Genomic DNA, 14,293 nt, shown 5'->3' with positions numbered 1-14,293 from the left:
GCTTTGCAAGTCGCCATGCTTGATCCTCCATTAGGATTACGTGGTGGTGCGCCCGCGACCTTCCCTTCTTCCAAAGGTGGTTTCGGCTTTTTGCCTTAATGAGGACTTTGTTCTTCCATCCTTTTGTCCTCGGCCGGCACATCCTAAGGAGGTTGCGTTTCCTACTTTAGACGTAGTACGCAACTTTGCGGTTGTACCTGCCTGCTACGGCTCTGTTTTGGAGATCTGACGCTCCTTTTGTGTGGGTGTCTGGTCCACAAAAGGGCCTGGCGGTCTTCTCGACCACCATTTCTTGTGGATCAGGCAGACCGCCATACAGGCCTATGCTCTTAGGGGGCAGGCGCCCCCTTTCTGGTAATGGCACGTTTGACCAGGGCAATTGGTGCTACTGGGTTTTCCGACATCATGCGTCTGTCTCACAGGTGTGCGGGGCGGCTACTTGGTCGTCCGTTCACACTTTTTCCAGATTTTACATGGTTGCTGTGAGTGCATCTTCTGATGCTTCTTTCGGCCGCTAGGTTTTGCAGACGGCTGTTTAATGTTGCACCTCCTCTGTTGAGGAGTCTGCTTGTTTTGGGGTGAAGTTAAAATTGGTTTTACTGATACTGTTCCCACCCCTCGTTTTTGACACTGCTTGGGGACGTCCCACTTGTCAAGATTTAAGGAGCTGTGTCCATCCATAGACGATAAGAGAAAATAGGATTTTTTGTACTCACCGTAAAATCCTTTTCGCTGACGTCCATGGACGGACACAGCACCCACCCCTCCTGTTTAGGTTTGTACTGCTTGTTACGAACTGAGGCTGCATACTGCAGGGAGGAGGGTTATGTCTGGAGGGACCGCCCCCTGGGCGGGGCTGTTCAACTCTGTTAACGTAACATGTATTTAATTATCGAACATGTTTCTGCCTAGTCCTCTCCTGGATTTTACGGTGAGTACAAACAATCCTATTTTTTTTTCTGATTTTGTTTTATTTTATATTTTTACACTGTCCTTTTAACCACTTCAATACCTGCCACTCCAAACCCCCCCCCCCTTCCTGCCCAGGACAATTTTCTGCTTTCAGCACTGACAATTGTGCGGTCATGCAACACTGTACCCAAACTAAATTTTTATCATTCTCTTCCCACAAATGGAGTTCTCTTTTTTTGGTATTTGATCACCACTGGGGTTATTATTTTTTGCTAAACAAACTAAAAGACAGACATTGTTGAAAAAAAGTTGTTCTGTGTTTGTTCTAACATTTTGTTTTCTCCTTCACTGATGGGCACTGATGAGGGGGCACTTGTATGTAGAACTGATGGGCACTGACAGGCGGTACTGATGGACATTAATAGATGGCACGGTACTGACAGGTTTTACTGATGGGCACTGATTGGCACTTTGGGCACTGACAGGCGTTTCTGATGGAGCACTGACTGACAGCTGATGGGCACTGATTGGCATTGTTGGTGGCACACTTGATAGAGCTGTGCTGATTATCAGCACAAACCCCCCTCTGACAGGGAGAGCCGCCGATCGGCTCTCCCTGTCGGAGCGAACCGTTTACCGGCACTTCCTGGTACACGCTGTGATCAGCTGTGATTGGTCACCACCGATCACGTAGTAAGGATCCTTCATCAGGGAATCCATGCAATATCTCACGTCATGGAATTTCAGTAATCATGAGAACGAGGAATCAGCCCAGTACTACACGGAAGAATCTGGTCAATGATCTCAAGGCAGCTGGGACCATAGTCACCAAGAAAGCACTTGGTAAAAAATTGTGGCCGGAACTCTGCTTTAACCACTTAAGAACCCCTTCACGCTGATATACGTCGGCAGAATGTCACGGCTGGGCACATCCACGTACCTGTACCTTTAAGCCCAGCCGTGGGGTCGCGTGCACGCGACCTGGTCTGAAGCTCCATGGCCGCAGGACCCGCTGACCCGATCACTGCCGGTGTCCCGCGATCGGTCCTCCGAAGCTGAAGAACAGGGAGAGGTGTGTGTGTGTGTAAACACACCTTCCCTGTTCCTATTGCTATATATATATATATATATATATTGCTATATATTTGCTATGGCCATAGAGTATTCTTGAAGGTCCTCAACCAGTCTTGTTGCCCCTCAGAATGAGGAACATTTCAGTGATCACTTATCTTGCCAATCTCCTTTATCAAAGCCCCATCGGTTCATGTCTTGCAACTCATGTCTGCTAATAAATAAATCTGCAAAACTTTATCAGTTGGGAACTACCACAAATTCTTACTGGTTCTGTGTCAATGTCTATAGTGTCTGGGCCTGATTCTATATAACAGGGTAGCTAGGGTCTTTTCTCCCTCCAGAAAGACTGTTAAAACACATTGTCCTTTAACACAATGTTTTTGCCTTGTTTTGTCTATACATGGCAGTTTTGTAGCTAGTGGTTTCATTATTGAAGATGCTCCTATTTCACTCTAGAATAGGCAGGTGCTCAGATTTCATTTAATGTGGGCGCAGATGCTCTCTGGCCTCTCATGTCAGGGAGATGTCTTGGCCCAATATGCCACCCTTCTTCTAAGTTTCTGGCTTCAATGACATTGCTATTGAAGCCACAGTTTTGAGAGCATGTGGCCTGTTTAAAGCAGTCTTATCCACTATTCTTTGGGCCCAAAAACCTCCGCCATGTCGAACACTGTACTTGGAAGGCATTCTTTAGATGGTGCGATCTTCACAACCTCAGCCCTAGGACCTTATTTAGTTGTTTCGGTTCAGTTTTATGGTCAGACATGTAATAAAGAGAGAAAACCAGGCACCCTGCACAAGGAGAGCATGCAACACTGTCCGTGTTGCATGCTCTCCTTGTGCAGGGTGCCTGGTTTTCTCTCTGACCCCTCCTGTAGTTTTCTGCAGGCAGTCTGTAGTGGGTGGAGCCTTCTGGGCACCTCTCACAGCTCTGCGTCTTTCACAATAACAGTGATAATGTCACTGCTAATTTAAACAGCAATATCTTTGTTTTGCCAAGGCATTTGGGGCACTTAAAGTGGTTTTATATCCTGTGTGGTTAATTGAGGAATATAATAAAAGGTGCAGGTGATGATGTGAATCGGCCATGCTGCAACGCATTAGGGTTTCCTACTGCTGTAATTGTTTTCCTCCCCTTTAGGGACTGCTTTAGAACATCTGAAATGTCCAATGCTGCCCAAGAATTACTCCAGATGTCAAAAGAGGCAGCAGCTGCAGGAGAGAAGAAACCCTGAGCACTGTCACGGCAGAAGGGAGTGTATGTGTCCCATTTGCAAAATGTTACATATTACACCATAAATACAGAGGAAATACGAAAAACTGTGCTATAAACCAACATGTGAAAAAGAAATTGTGAAAAGTATCTTGGAAAATATATATATGTAAAAATATGAATACCACAATAAGTGCATAAGTGGGAATATAAACCATATAATATATAACATAAAGAATCTAATTGCCGACAATAGAAATGGCAGCAAAAAAGTCTTAAGTGTCAGACAAAAATTGAGTCCATAATGGTGGAAAAGTGAGAAGAAGCCTGTGATGACACCAATATCAAACGTGCACCTACACCAGATGTACAAGCCTGCTTACCAGAACACAGGCTATGCAAGCCTGGAAGTCAATCACACTCTCGGCTGGTATTGGTCATATGACAGGGAGATGAACACTGGTAATCCGAACGGATGCAAACCGGTCACATCGATCTCCGCGGCTGGAAGGTGAATGAAAGTTATCCGGGCGAGTAGAAACAATCACCTCAATCACAACAGATGTCTCGTACAGTACCAAGGGAAGAAATACTCACATAGCATAATATTGCATGCACAAAGTTTAATGTAAAAAAGGAGTCAGATATACTTACAAAAGCATCTGAATAAAATCACAGTTAAAAACAAGGAGCCGGCCGGGCGATGACGTCAACGCGTCAACCTCCCAGACCACCATAAATACACATGAATCGTGCTGCAAGAGATGGCATTTGTCTTTATTAAGTGGAAGCTATAAACTAAGATTTCTTCTTTCTTCCAGACCTGGGGGGGCTTCACCTGTGAGGGAACTGCGCTGTACGTCTGCTTACAAATGCTATAAGCTGCCATGAAAAGTTTGCTTACCTGTGTGTTCCCCTCCATGCTGTTGACGGCCATTTTGCCTGTGCTCCACACTGTTTGGCCTCTATCTGTTAATCGGTGGCCATTTTGCCTGTGGTCCACGCTTGGTTTGGCCTATGTCGCTCGGCGGCCACGTTTTTGTGGTCCACGCTTTGTTTGGCCTCTATCTGCTAATCGGCGGCCATTTTGCCTGTGATCCACGCTGTGCTCTGGTCCATGCTGTTTTTGCCTCTATCTGCCGCTCAATGGCCATGTTCTCGTGGTCCACGCCGGATCACATCATTTTAACGGCACAAGCTTGCAGACTGACACAAACCGCTGACAAGAAAGCAGCTCAAGCAGGAAGCAGATGGTAGCCATACTATACTGTTCCAAGGGTAATGAGTCCTTGGGGGGAGGGGGAGCCCCTCGTCTCCCTCGTCTCCCTCGTCTCTCTTGTCTCTCTTGCCTCTCTTGCAGCTAGGAGGGTGGGTTGTTGTACCTTGCCTTGGAGTCCCTGTGGGTGTCGGGCACGTGGGTCAGCATGGTGTCAGAAGCAGACGCCTTTTCCCCTGAAACACCTAAGCTAGCAATTGATGCCTCTGTACCCGATGTATTGGACGCTGTGTTGGCAATCCTAGATGCTTTTGTTGCCAAGGTAGAAGCGGCGCGTGGGAACACGGGGTATAAAACGCCCCCTCCCCCCGCCAATCTTCTGGGGACAACTCTGATGCGGACCTGGGTCCAGCTACGGCTCATGACCCTGGCTCTGAGTTATCTGATGACCAGCCGGACAGTGAGGATGACTCCGGATCGGGGTCAGCACATGAAAAGGCTCTGGCCGGTGATCTTATCACCGCAGTGCGAGATACTCTAAAAATAGAGTCTGCGGAAGCAACAGAGGCTTCGGTCCCTTTTGGGTTCCGTAAGCTGACCCGCACTGCTAAGGTGTTTCCCTGTGTGCCTTATCTAGACAAACTTTTATACAAGGAATGGGAAAAACCACAGAAGTTTTTTTTTTTTGTCCCTAAAAAATTTGGTGGTGCGTTACCCTCTTGAGGAGAGTTTCCTGAAAAAACGTACCTCTCCTCCGATAGTGGACCGTCCTGTGTCCAGACTAAACAAGGTAACCACGATTCCGGTGGAATGGGCTCCTGCTTTCAAGGACCCTGCGGACAAGAAGGCTGAGGCGGTCTCCCGCAACCTCTGTACGCCCAACGATAGTTGGGGGCCCTGGTGTCTCGGACGAGGTAGCGCTAGCCGACCAGTTGGTACAGGGCCTAAAATTTGTCTGTGAATTGGCCTTGGACACTATTCCTCTGCTGGCCAGAGCCTCAAGCTATGCGGTAGTGTTACGCCATCTGCTCTGGCTAAAGTGTTGGTCTGCGGACCAATCTTCCAAGGCCCTGATGTATTTGCCCTTTAAGGGCGACCAACTTTTTGGAGCATCCCTGGATGAGATTATTAAAGATACTACAGGGGGTAAGAGTACGCTGCTCCCACAATCCAAAAAGGGTAAGGAGCAATGCCGTAGGCAAAGGACCTTCCTTTACCGCGCACAAGCGTTTTTTTTTGTCCGCCCAGCACGGCCAGTAGACAATTCTAGGCCAATAAAGCACCTGCTGAGGGACAGAAGCATCCCTGTTTCGCAAGCCCAACAAGCCTGCGAACAAATCCAAGTCTGCATGAAGGTTTGCCCCCACCCATCTCTCGGGTGGGGGGACGTCTTTGCGAAATTGGCGACCCGGTGGACATTGTAGATCTTCGAACGGTGGGTTTGCAAAGTAGCTTCCTCAGGGTACAAGATAAAGATTCTCTCTTGCACACCAAACTGATTTTTTTCCCTCCAACCTCCAGCTGACCCGTCGGACAGCCCTGTTTGGCGCAGTTCAAGATCTGCTGGTATGCGGGGTAATCATTCCTGTCCCAGTACAGGAACGATTTCAGGGGTTTTACTCAAACCTGTTCGTAGTACCAAAGAAGGAGGGCGTTTGCCCAATCCTGGATCTAAGGGCTCTCAATTACTTTGTGAAGGTACAATGATTCCAGGTTGTCGATTCGCTCTGTTGTCGCTGCCCTCCACCCAGGGTATTTTCTGGCATCGTTGGACATCATGGACGCATACTTGCATGTCCCTATAGGCATCAGATGTCTGCGTTTTGCGGTCGGGCAAGACCACTACCAATTGTGGCTCTCCCCTTTGGCCTGGTATCGGCACCGAGGATGTTCACCAAGGTGCTCGCCCCGATTCTGGCCCTACTAAGACAGTGTGGCATCGCTATCGTGGGATATTTGGACGATCTTCTTCTGAGTGCCACTTCAAACTCAGAATTAGAGGTGAGCCTGTCAGACCCTCCGAAACTTTTGGTTGGGTGCTGAACACTCAGAAGTCAGTATTGGTGCCGACTCAACGCCTAGTGTATCTGGGATTGGTTCTGGACTCCTCAGAGGCGAACGTTTTTCTCCCTGTGGAAAGGTTGCAGACTCTTCGGGCTGTGGTGTGGCAGTTGACATCCCAAAGATGGTCGTCACTCCGCTTTTGAATGCGAGTCCTGGGTCTCATGGTAGTCTCCTTCGAGGCAGCACTGTATGCCCAATTTCACACTCGAGTGTCGCAGAAGGAAATTCTGTCCAGATGGGACAAGTGCCCATCGTCCCTGGATTGTCGAATCCGGGTGAGCCACCTAGTCAGGACCTCCCTGGTTTGGTGGCTGACATCGCTCCTTCCTTTTCACTGTATTATGGTGACGACGGACGGCAGCCTTACCGGTTTTGGGGGGGGGGGGAGTCTGGGGGGTCCAGTCGGTCCAGGATTAATGTCCTGGAACTCCGGGCGATCAGGCTGTGCCTCTCCACATGGTCTCAGAGGCTACAGGAGCATCCAGTCTGACAACGCCACGGCAGTGGCGTATCAACCATCAAGGAGGAACAAGTAGCCCGACTGCAGCGTTGGAGGTCGCCCACATCCTGAGGTGGGCAGAAAGGAGCGTACCAGCCCTGTTGGCCGTATACATTCCGGGCGTGGAATAACTGGCAGGCGTACTACCTGAGTCGCCAGATGCTTGACCAAGGAGAATGGTCTCTGCACCCGGAGGTGTTTCAGCTCCTTTGCCAAAGATGGGGCAAGTCAGACGTAGATCTGGCTTCTCGACTCAAACGAAAGGTATTGAGGTTTGTGGCCAGGTCAAGAGACCCAGGGGCAGACGCAACAGATGAGTTTGGTGGCACCGTGGAGTCAGTACTGGCTAATCTATGCCTTCCCTCCTCTGAAGCTCCTTCCTCATCTGCTTTGCAGAGTGGAGGCAGAGGCGATCCCAATGATTCTAATTGCTCCGGATTGGCTTTGGTATGCCGACCTAGTGTGTCTAGTTGCAGACGTCCCATACTCCATCCTGCTTTACAGTCGCTGGCTTTAACGGCACGGCTATTGAAACCCAGGTGCTAAGAGGCCGGGGTCTGTCGCATTCAGTGATTTCTACCATGAGAAGGGCTCGGAAGCTATACTCTAGGAAGATTTACCATCGCACTTGGAAGGTCTACATATCCATTTGTGAGGAAATGAGGTGAAATCCGTGTACTTATTCGGTTTCCAGAGTCCTGCTGTTCTTGCAGCGGGGGTGGACCAAAAAAAGCTTGCCTTAAGTACGATCAAGGGGCAATTTCTGCCCTGACTGTCTTTTTTCAGCAACCCCTGGCGGCTTACTCTCTAGTGAGAACATTTGTGCAGGGAGTTCGGCATGTGGCCCCTCCGGTCCGTCCTCCCCTACCTCCGTGGAACCTGAACCTGGTCCTCTCGGTGCTTCAGAAACCACTGTTTGAAAACATTAGGGAGATTCCCTTGTTGACACTTTTTTTAGAAAGTGGTCTTTTTGGTGGCTGTTACATTAGTTAGATGGGTTTATGAGCTGGCAGCCTTGTCATGCAAGGCTCCCTATCTGGTCTTCTACAAGGATAAGGTGGTGCTGCGTCCACAGCCGTCGTTTCGGCCTTCAATCTCAATGAGGATATTGTACTTCCTTCCTTGTGTCCTCGTCGGTCACATCCTAAGGAGGCGGCATTGCATTCCTTGGACGTTGTCCGAGCTCTGAGAGTATACTTGTCTGCTACTGCTCCGTTACGGAGGTCAGACTCGCTGATTATTTCGGTGGCTGGCCCTAAGAAGGGCCTGGCGGTCTCGTCGGCCACCATCTCGAGGTGGGTCCGACAAATATAGATTTAGGCTTACGCCATAAAGGGTCGGGTGCCCCCCTTTCCTGTCACGACGCATTTGACCAGGGCAATAGGTGCCTCTTGGGCTTTCTGACATCAAGTGGCTGTTTCCCAGGTTTGTAAGGCGGCAAATTGGTCGTCCGTTCACACTTTCACACACTTTCACTAAATTCCACAAGGTTGATGTGAGTGCATCTTCAGATGCTTCTTTTGGAAGTTTTGCAGGCGGCTGTTTAGCGTTGCAACTCCTCAGTTGAGGAGCTCTGTTTTTTGTTTTGGGGTGAAATTTATTTTTATGCTGTTCCCACCCCTTGTTTTTGACACTGCTTTGGGACGTCCCACTTTGTCAAGATTAAGGCTGTGTCTGTCCATGAACGAAAGAAAAAATAGGATTTTTGTACTCACTGTAAAATCCTTTCCTTTTCTCTGAGTTCATGGACAGACACAGCACTCACCCCTTCTTTTTATGTTTATACTGATTTTTGACGAACTGATCTGCGAGATGCAAACAGAGGGGTTATACCCAGAGGGACCGCCTGTATGGTGTGTGATGTGTTTAAAACTGTCTATATAGGTTTCTGCCTAGTCACTCCTGAATGAAGGCTAATACCCACTTTGTCAAGAATTAGTCTGTGTCTGTCCATGAACTCAGAGAAAAGGATTTTACGGTGAGTACAAAAATCCTATTTTTGCAAATGTCACTCAAAAAAACACATTGGCCCAAAATCTACCGATCTTTGTTGTGTCCTTCAATACCTGCGCTTATGCTGCGCACACACGATCAGAATTTCCGACAACAAAACCGTGCATTTTTTGGCTGACTGAATTTTGGCTCAAACTTGTGTTGCATACACACGGTCACACAAATGTTGTCAGAAATTCCGAACGTCAAGAACGTGGTGATGTACAACACTACGAAGAGCCGAGAAAAATGAAGTTCAGTGATTCCGAGCATGCGTAGGATTTTATTGCGTTGGAATTCATACAGACGATCGGAATTTCCGACAAGAACTTTTGCTGTCGGAAAATTTGAGAACCAGCTCTGCAGTCGGAAATTCCGTCAGAAAATGTCCGATGGACATTACACACGGTCAGGATTTCCAACCAAAAGCTCACATCGAACATTTCTTGACCGAAATTCAGATCGTGTGTACGCGGCATTAGACAGCGTTTCTAGTTTTACATTCGAGTGGAGGGTATGTTTGTCACTTTCTACAATTGAGGCATGTACATGCATGGCTTGGAGTTTGAGGTTCAGGAGCAGAAATCTTTCAACTAGTTTGAAGGTTATAGAAAGCTGATGGATAAGTCATACCATGTATAGGGATATAACATGGTGCACGAGTTGGAGTTTGCCTTTATTAAGTGGAAACTATTAACAGGATCTTATCTTTCTTCCAGAATAAACCTTACGATTCCAGAGGGCTCCTTGGTTGCAGTGGTTGGCCAAGTAGGCTGTGGAAAGTCATCTTTGCTGTCAGCATTGCTGGGAGAGATGGAAAAGAAGGATGGATATGTAGCAATAAAGGTATGGCCATATACAGTAAATATAAATTTGGCATTCCTGTAATCGGCACAAAGGCAAATATTTTCAGTTTTTGATGGTCCTCAAATGAACAAAGATATTGCTGTAAATATTTTTATTTAATAAAAAGATAATCATTCCTGTGTTACATTTTTAAAATTGTAATTAAAGTGGAACACTAAGCAGCATTCTATATGCTGTAGTTCAGCTAAATACTGTGTTTTCAGACTCAGCTTAGTATGCAGCTAACTCATGGCATTAATATTTAGAGCCTGTAGCTTGCCTTAACACATCCTTGCCTCCAGCCTGTTCTGTTAATGACTATTAGGTCATCCTTCTACATTTCCAATTTGTAGGTACTCCAAACCATTTCTTCCCCATGCTTATATTGCTTAAAATGTGATGCATGAATTTAGGGCCGAAACAACTAATCGGGTAATCAACAACTAATCGATTATGAAATTAATCGAATACAATTTTCATAATCGCCCAGTAACATAATGGGGTTAAAAAAACTAAAATTAGCCCTTTATAGTACAAAAAAGCAAATTGCTACTGTAAATATTACTTTCACTGTACCACAGTAAAAAAAAATAACCCCTTACAGTAGTGATTATTTGCTCTTTTTGTACTTATTTTTGTTTTTTTAACCCCATTATGTTACTAAACATCTCAGACCGGGGTCACACACCTGTTTTTTGGTGCCGTTTGCAGAAACACTACAGTTCATTTACATGTTTTCCTATGGGACACGTTCACATCCATTAGTTTTTTTCAGCTGCTGCGTATTTGGAAAGGCCAAGGACTTAACGCAAAACGGTGCTATTTTTTATTTTTTTGGGGTTCAATATACTTTAATGGAGAAGCTGCAGAAAAGCATGTAATGTTTTTTTGCGACAATTTGTGTTTTGTAATCTGCCCAACAACAAATTGCCCAAAAAAATGTAATTCAATATTTTTTTATTTTTTTTTAAGGCTATTATCCGATTAATCGATTAATTGAAACAATAATCGGCCAGCTAATCGATTTTGAAAATAATCGTTAGTTGCAGCCCTACATGAATTATGAAATGCAGTAGTGCATGATTACTTTATGCTGACACTCAAGGATATTGGGTGTAAAATTAAAAGGAGAAACATTATTGCAAAACTTTATTACATTTATGCGAAAGAAAAAAAAGTCAGTACTGCACTAAATACACAAATTTAAACTAATAGTGCTCACCTGACAACCACAGCATTAATTAATGGTATTGTGAATGGTCTGTGTGCTTAATTTAGATTAGAGTGAAGGACATGTTTTTTTTTTTTTTGTGTCACTTTCTACCCTTGAGGAATGTTCGTGCACGGCTTTGATTTTTCATGGTTCATGTGGAGAAATTGTTCAGCTGGTTTGAAGGCTATAAAACGCTGATGGATAATTTATACCTGGTATCTACATAATGTGAAAGCTTACATTTATATTACACTTTATATCACTTTTTTTATTAGGGTGGGATTGCCTATGTTCCCCAACAAGCATGGATTCAGAATGCCTCTCTGAAAGACAACATTTTGTTTGGTGGAGAATGCAAGGAACCATCGTACAAAAGAGTTATAGAAGCCTGTGCTCTGTTGCCAGATCTGGAGATCTTGCCATCAGGTGACAGAACAGAAATTGGAGAGAAGGTAAACCTTTGCTTTAAATAAAAAGTTGGCAAACGTATCAAATGTTTATGTGTATATAAAATAAAAACCAATCCCTAGACACACTCTCTAGATATTGATATAGATCTTGATATTCAAAGCAGCGCTTACTACTAGACAAGTGTAAGTGTGGCTGAAGCTCATAAAGTCCCATAAGAGAAATAAAGCGTGAGTTTGGGTGATGAAATGGACAGTCAGTGCGTGAAGATCACTGTCATTATCCATAAAGCGTGCTCCTCATGAGTCACTCGAACACGCAGATGCCCTTGACCTTTTTAAGGCTTCTATATTTTAGCAGTCTGGGGTATACTCACCAGACTGTTAAAATATAGAAGCCTTTAAAAGGTCAAGGGCATCTGCCTGTTCAGGATTCCATCCGTTTAATCCATCACTCCATGGGTGGTTGATCACATGAGAAAGAAACACTCCACATAGCGTGATTTTGTTTGAACTAATTTATTGTTTTTTTTTAAGAACAAACACCCCCCTTAACCACTTAACCCCCGGACCATATTGCTGGTCAAAGACCAGAGCACTTTTTGCGATTCGGCACTGCGTCGCTTCAACTGACAATTGCGCGGTCGTGCGACGTGGCTCCCAAACAAAATTGCCGTCCTTTTTTTCCCACAATAGAGCTTTCTTTTGGTGGTATTTGATCACCTCTACGGCTTTTAGTTTTTGAGCTATAAACAAAAATACAGTGACAATTTTTGAAAAAAAATTATATTTTTTACTTTTTGCTAAAATAAATATCCCCCAAAAATATATAAAAAAAACTATTTTTTTCCTCGGTTTAGGCCGATACGTATTCTTCTACATATTTTTCGTAAAAAAATCGCAATGAACGTTTGGTTTGCGCAAAAGTTATAGTGTTTACAAAATAGGGGGTAGTTTTATGGCATTTTTATTAATATATTTTTTTTTTTACTTGTAATGGCGGCGATCAGCGTTTTTTTTTTTTTTCCGGTACTGACACATCGGACACTTTTGACACATTTTTGGGACCATTGGCATTTTTATAGCGATCAGTGCTATAAAAATGCATTGGATTACTATAAAAATGCCACTGACAAGGAAGGGGTTAACACTAGGGGCGGTGAAGGGCTTAAGTATGTTCCCTGGGTGTGTTCTAACTGTAGGGGGGTGGCCTCACTAGGGAAATGACTGATCGCTGTTCATACATTTCTCCCCTGACATTTCTCCCCTGACAGGCCCGGGAGCTGTGTGTTTACACACACAGCTCCCGGTTCTCGCTCTGTAACGAGCAATCGCGGGTGCCCGGCGGCGATTGTGCCTGCCACGCACGGGAGTCATGGACGAGCAGGGGTGCACGCGCCCCTAGTGGCCGCTTAGAGAGCCGATGTTATAGTACGGGCTCTCGCGCAGGGGAGCCGACCTGCCGCCGTAGAACTGTTTGCTAATAGGAGAAATAAATTGGTCTTTTAAAGACGATTCATTGACAATTTATTCTTCATATGGAAAGGTTCAAAAGCTTCATTATGCGAGTATATATGCTATTTGAATGAAAACGAAAATATCAAAATAACCAGCCAATGGAGCAAGGAACAGATTGAACAGATTTAGACAAAGGATGACCGCGCTAAATACAATACAAATGAGCTGCAACTAAAAAGTGGTATACACAGAAGAACACAAGTGAAAAAGAATGTAGTTGCGCAACTACATTCTTTTTCAGATTGAACAGATTGATTATCTTGATGTCACTGTTTTTAGACGTAATAGCTTGGAAACTAAGGTATTTTTCAAACCCACTGATGGAAACAGTTACCTTCCTCTGTAGAGTGGGCATCGCACCCTCTGGTTGAGGAACATCCCCCAAAAGGCCAGATTTATGAGCGTGATCTGAAAAAAGCGCTTCAAAAACACCCCTCTCCATTGAAATGAATTGAAAGCGCTGTAAAAAAACCTGAATAGCGCCTATAAAATGGGAGAGAGATGGTGTGAATTTTGAGGACACATTGGCACACAATTTAGAACCAGGTGAGTTTGTTCATGTTCGTGGTCCGACAGTTGGTTTCACATGAGGGATAAATTGGCTGATTATTTTATGAGCCCTGCTGGTGAACTTAATTGGCATGGTGATATGATACAAGCCTTTCTTCAATCCACTAATTACACCATTAGGGCTCTTTCACACGGGACGGATCCGTGATGATCCGCCCCGTGAATATCCACTTGCTCAGCGGGGATCGCTCCGCTGAGCCGGCGGATGACAGGACGGTCCTCGCAAACTGTGCAGGGACCGCCCTTTCAGATCTCCACTCTCCCCTATGGGGGGATCGGATGAACACGGACCGTCTGTCCATGTTCACCCGATCCGATCTGTAGACGGATGGAAAAATAGGGTTTTCCTCTGTCTGCAGAATCGGAGGATTGCGGAGCCGAATGAGATCGGGTGTCAGCGGATGTTCACCCACAATCTCGTAAGGATCAATGTATGTTCCTTTTTCATCGGTAAACGGATAAAAAAGCAGACATACGGTCTAATGTGTGAAAGAGCCCTTACTTCTATTCAAAGATACCTTGGAATGTTATTCAAAGATATTTGCAATTAGTATTTGTTGCAACACCGTTGGTATTGTCAAATAGAGTTCCACGGTCACATTAATGTGACAATGGGCCAGATTCTCGTAGAGCGGCGCATATTTAGTTTGGCGTAACGCATGTCTATTACGTTACGGCGGCTCAATTTTGTGAGTATTTGCGCCCTTGTATCCCCTTGTATCCCTTGTAATAGAAAAAAGCATGACAGGTCCTCTTAAATATGAGATCT

At 45.4% G+C, this 14,293-nt stretch overlaps 1 protein-coding gene across 3 annotated transcripts in view; it reads left to right on the top strand.

The window, feature by feature from the left end:
• The window catches only part of LOC120943551 (multidrug resistance-associated protein 1-like), a 650,821-nt gene that overhangs the window by 318,663 nt on the left and 317,865 nt on the right, over positions 1-14,293 (top strand). For all 3 annotated transcript variants that reach the window (XM_040356917.1, XM_040356914.1, XM_040356915.1), the window contains 2 exons: positions 9,690-9,816; positions 11,305-11,481. In XM_040356917.1, the coding sequence (XP_040212851.1) occupies positions 9,690-9,816; positions 11,305-11,481 (304 nt within the window). The remainder of the gene's footprint in view (positions 1-9,689; positions 9,817-11,304; positions 11,482-14,293) is intronic.

Source organism: Rana temporaria, chromosome 6 (assembly GCF_905171775.1).
Source record: "Rana temporaria chromosome 6, aRanTem1.1, whole genome shotgun sequence".
In the NCBI taxonomy this organism is placed as follows: domain Eukaryota; kingdom Metazoa; phylum Chordata; class Amphibia; order Anura; family Ranidae; genus Rana; species Rana temporaria.
The sequence above is the reverse complement of the archived record's forward strand: the minus strand, read 5'-3'. Positions and strand labels throughout refer to the sequence as shown.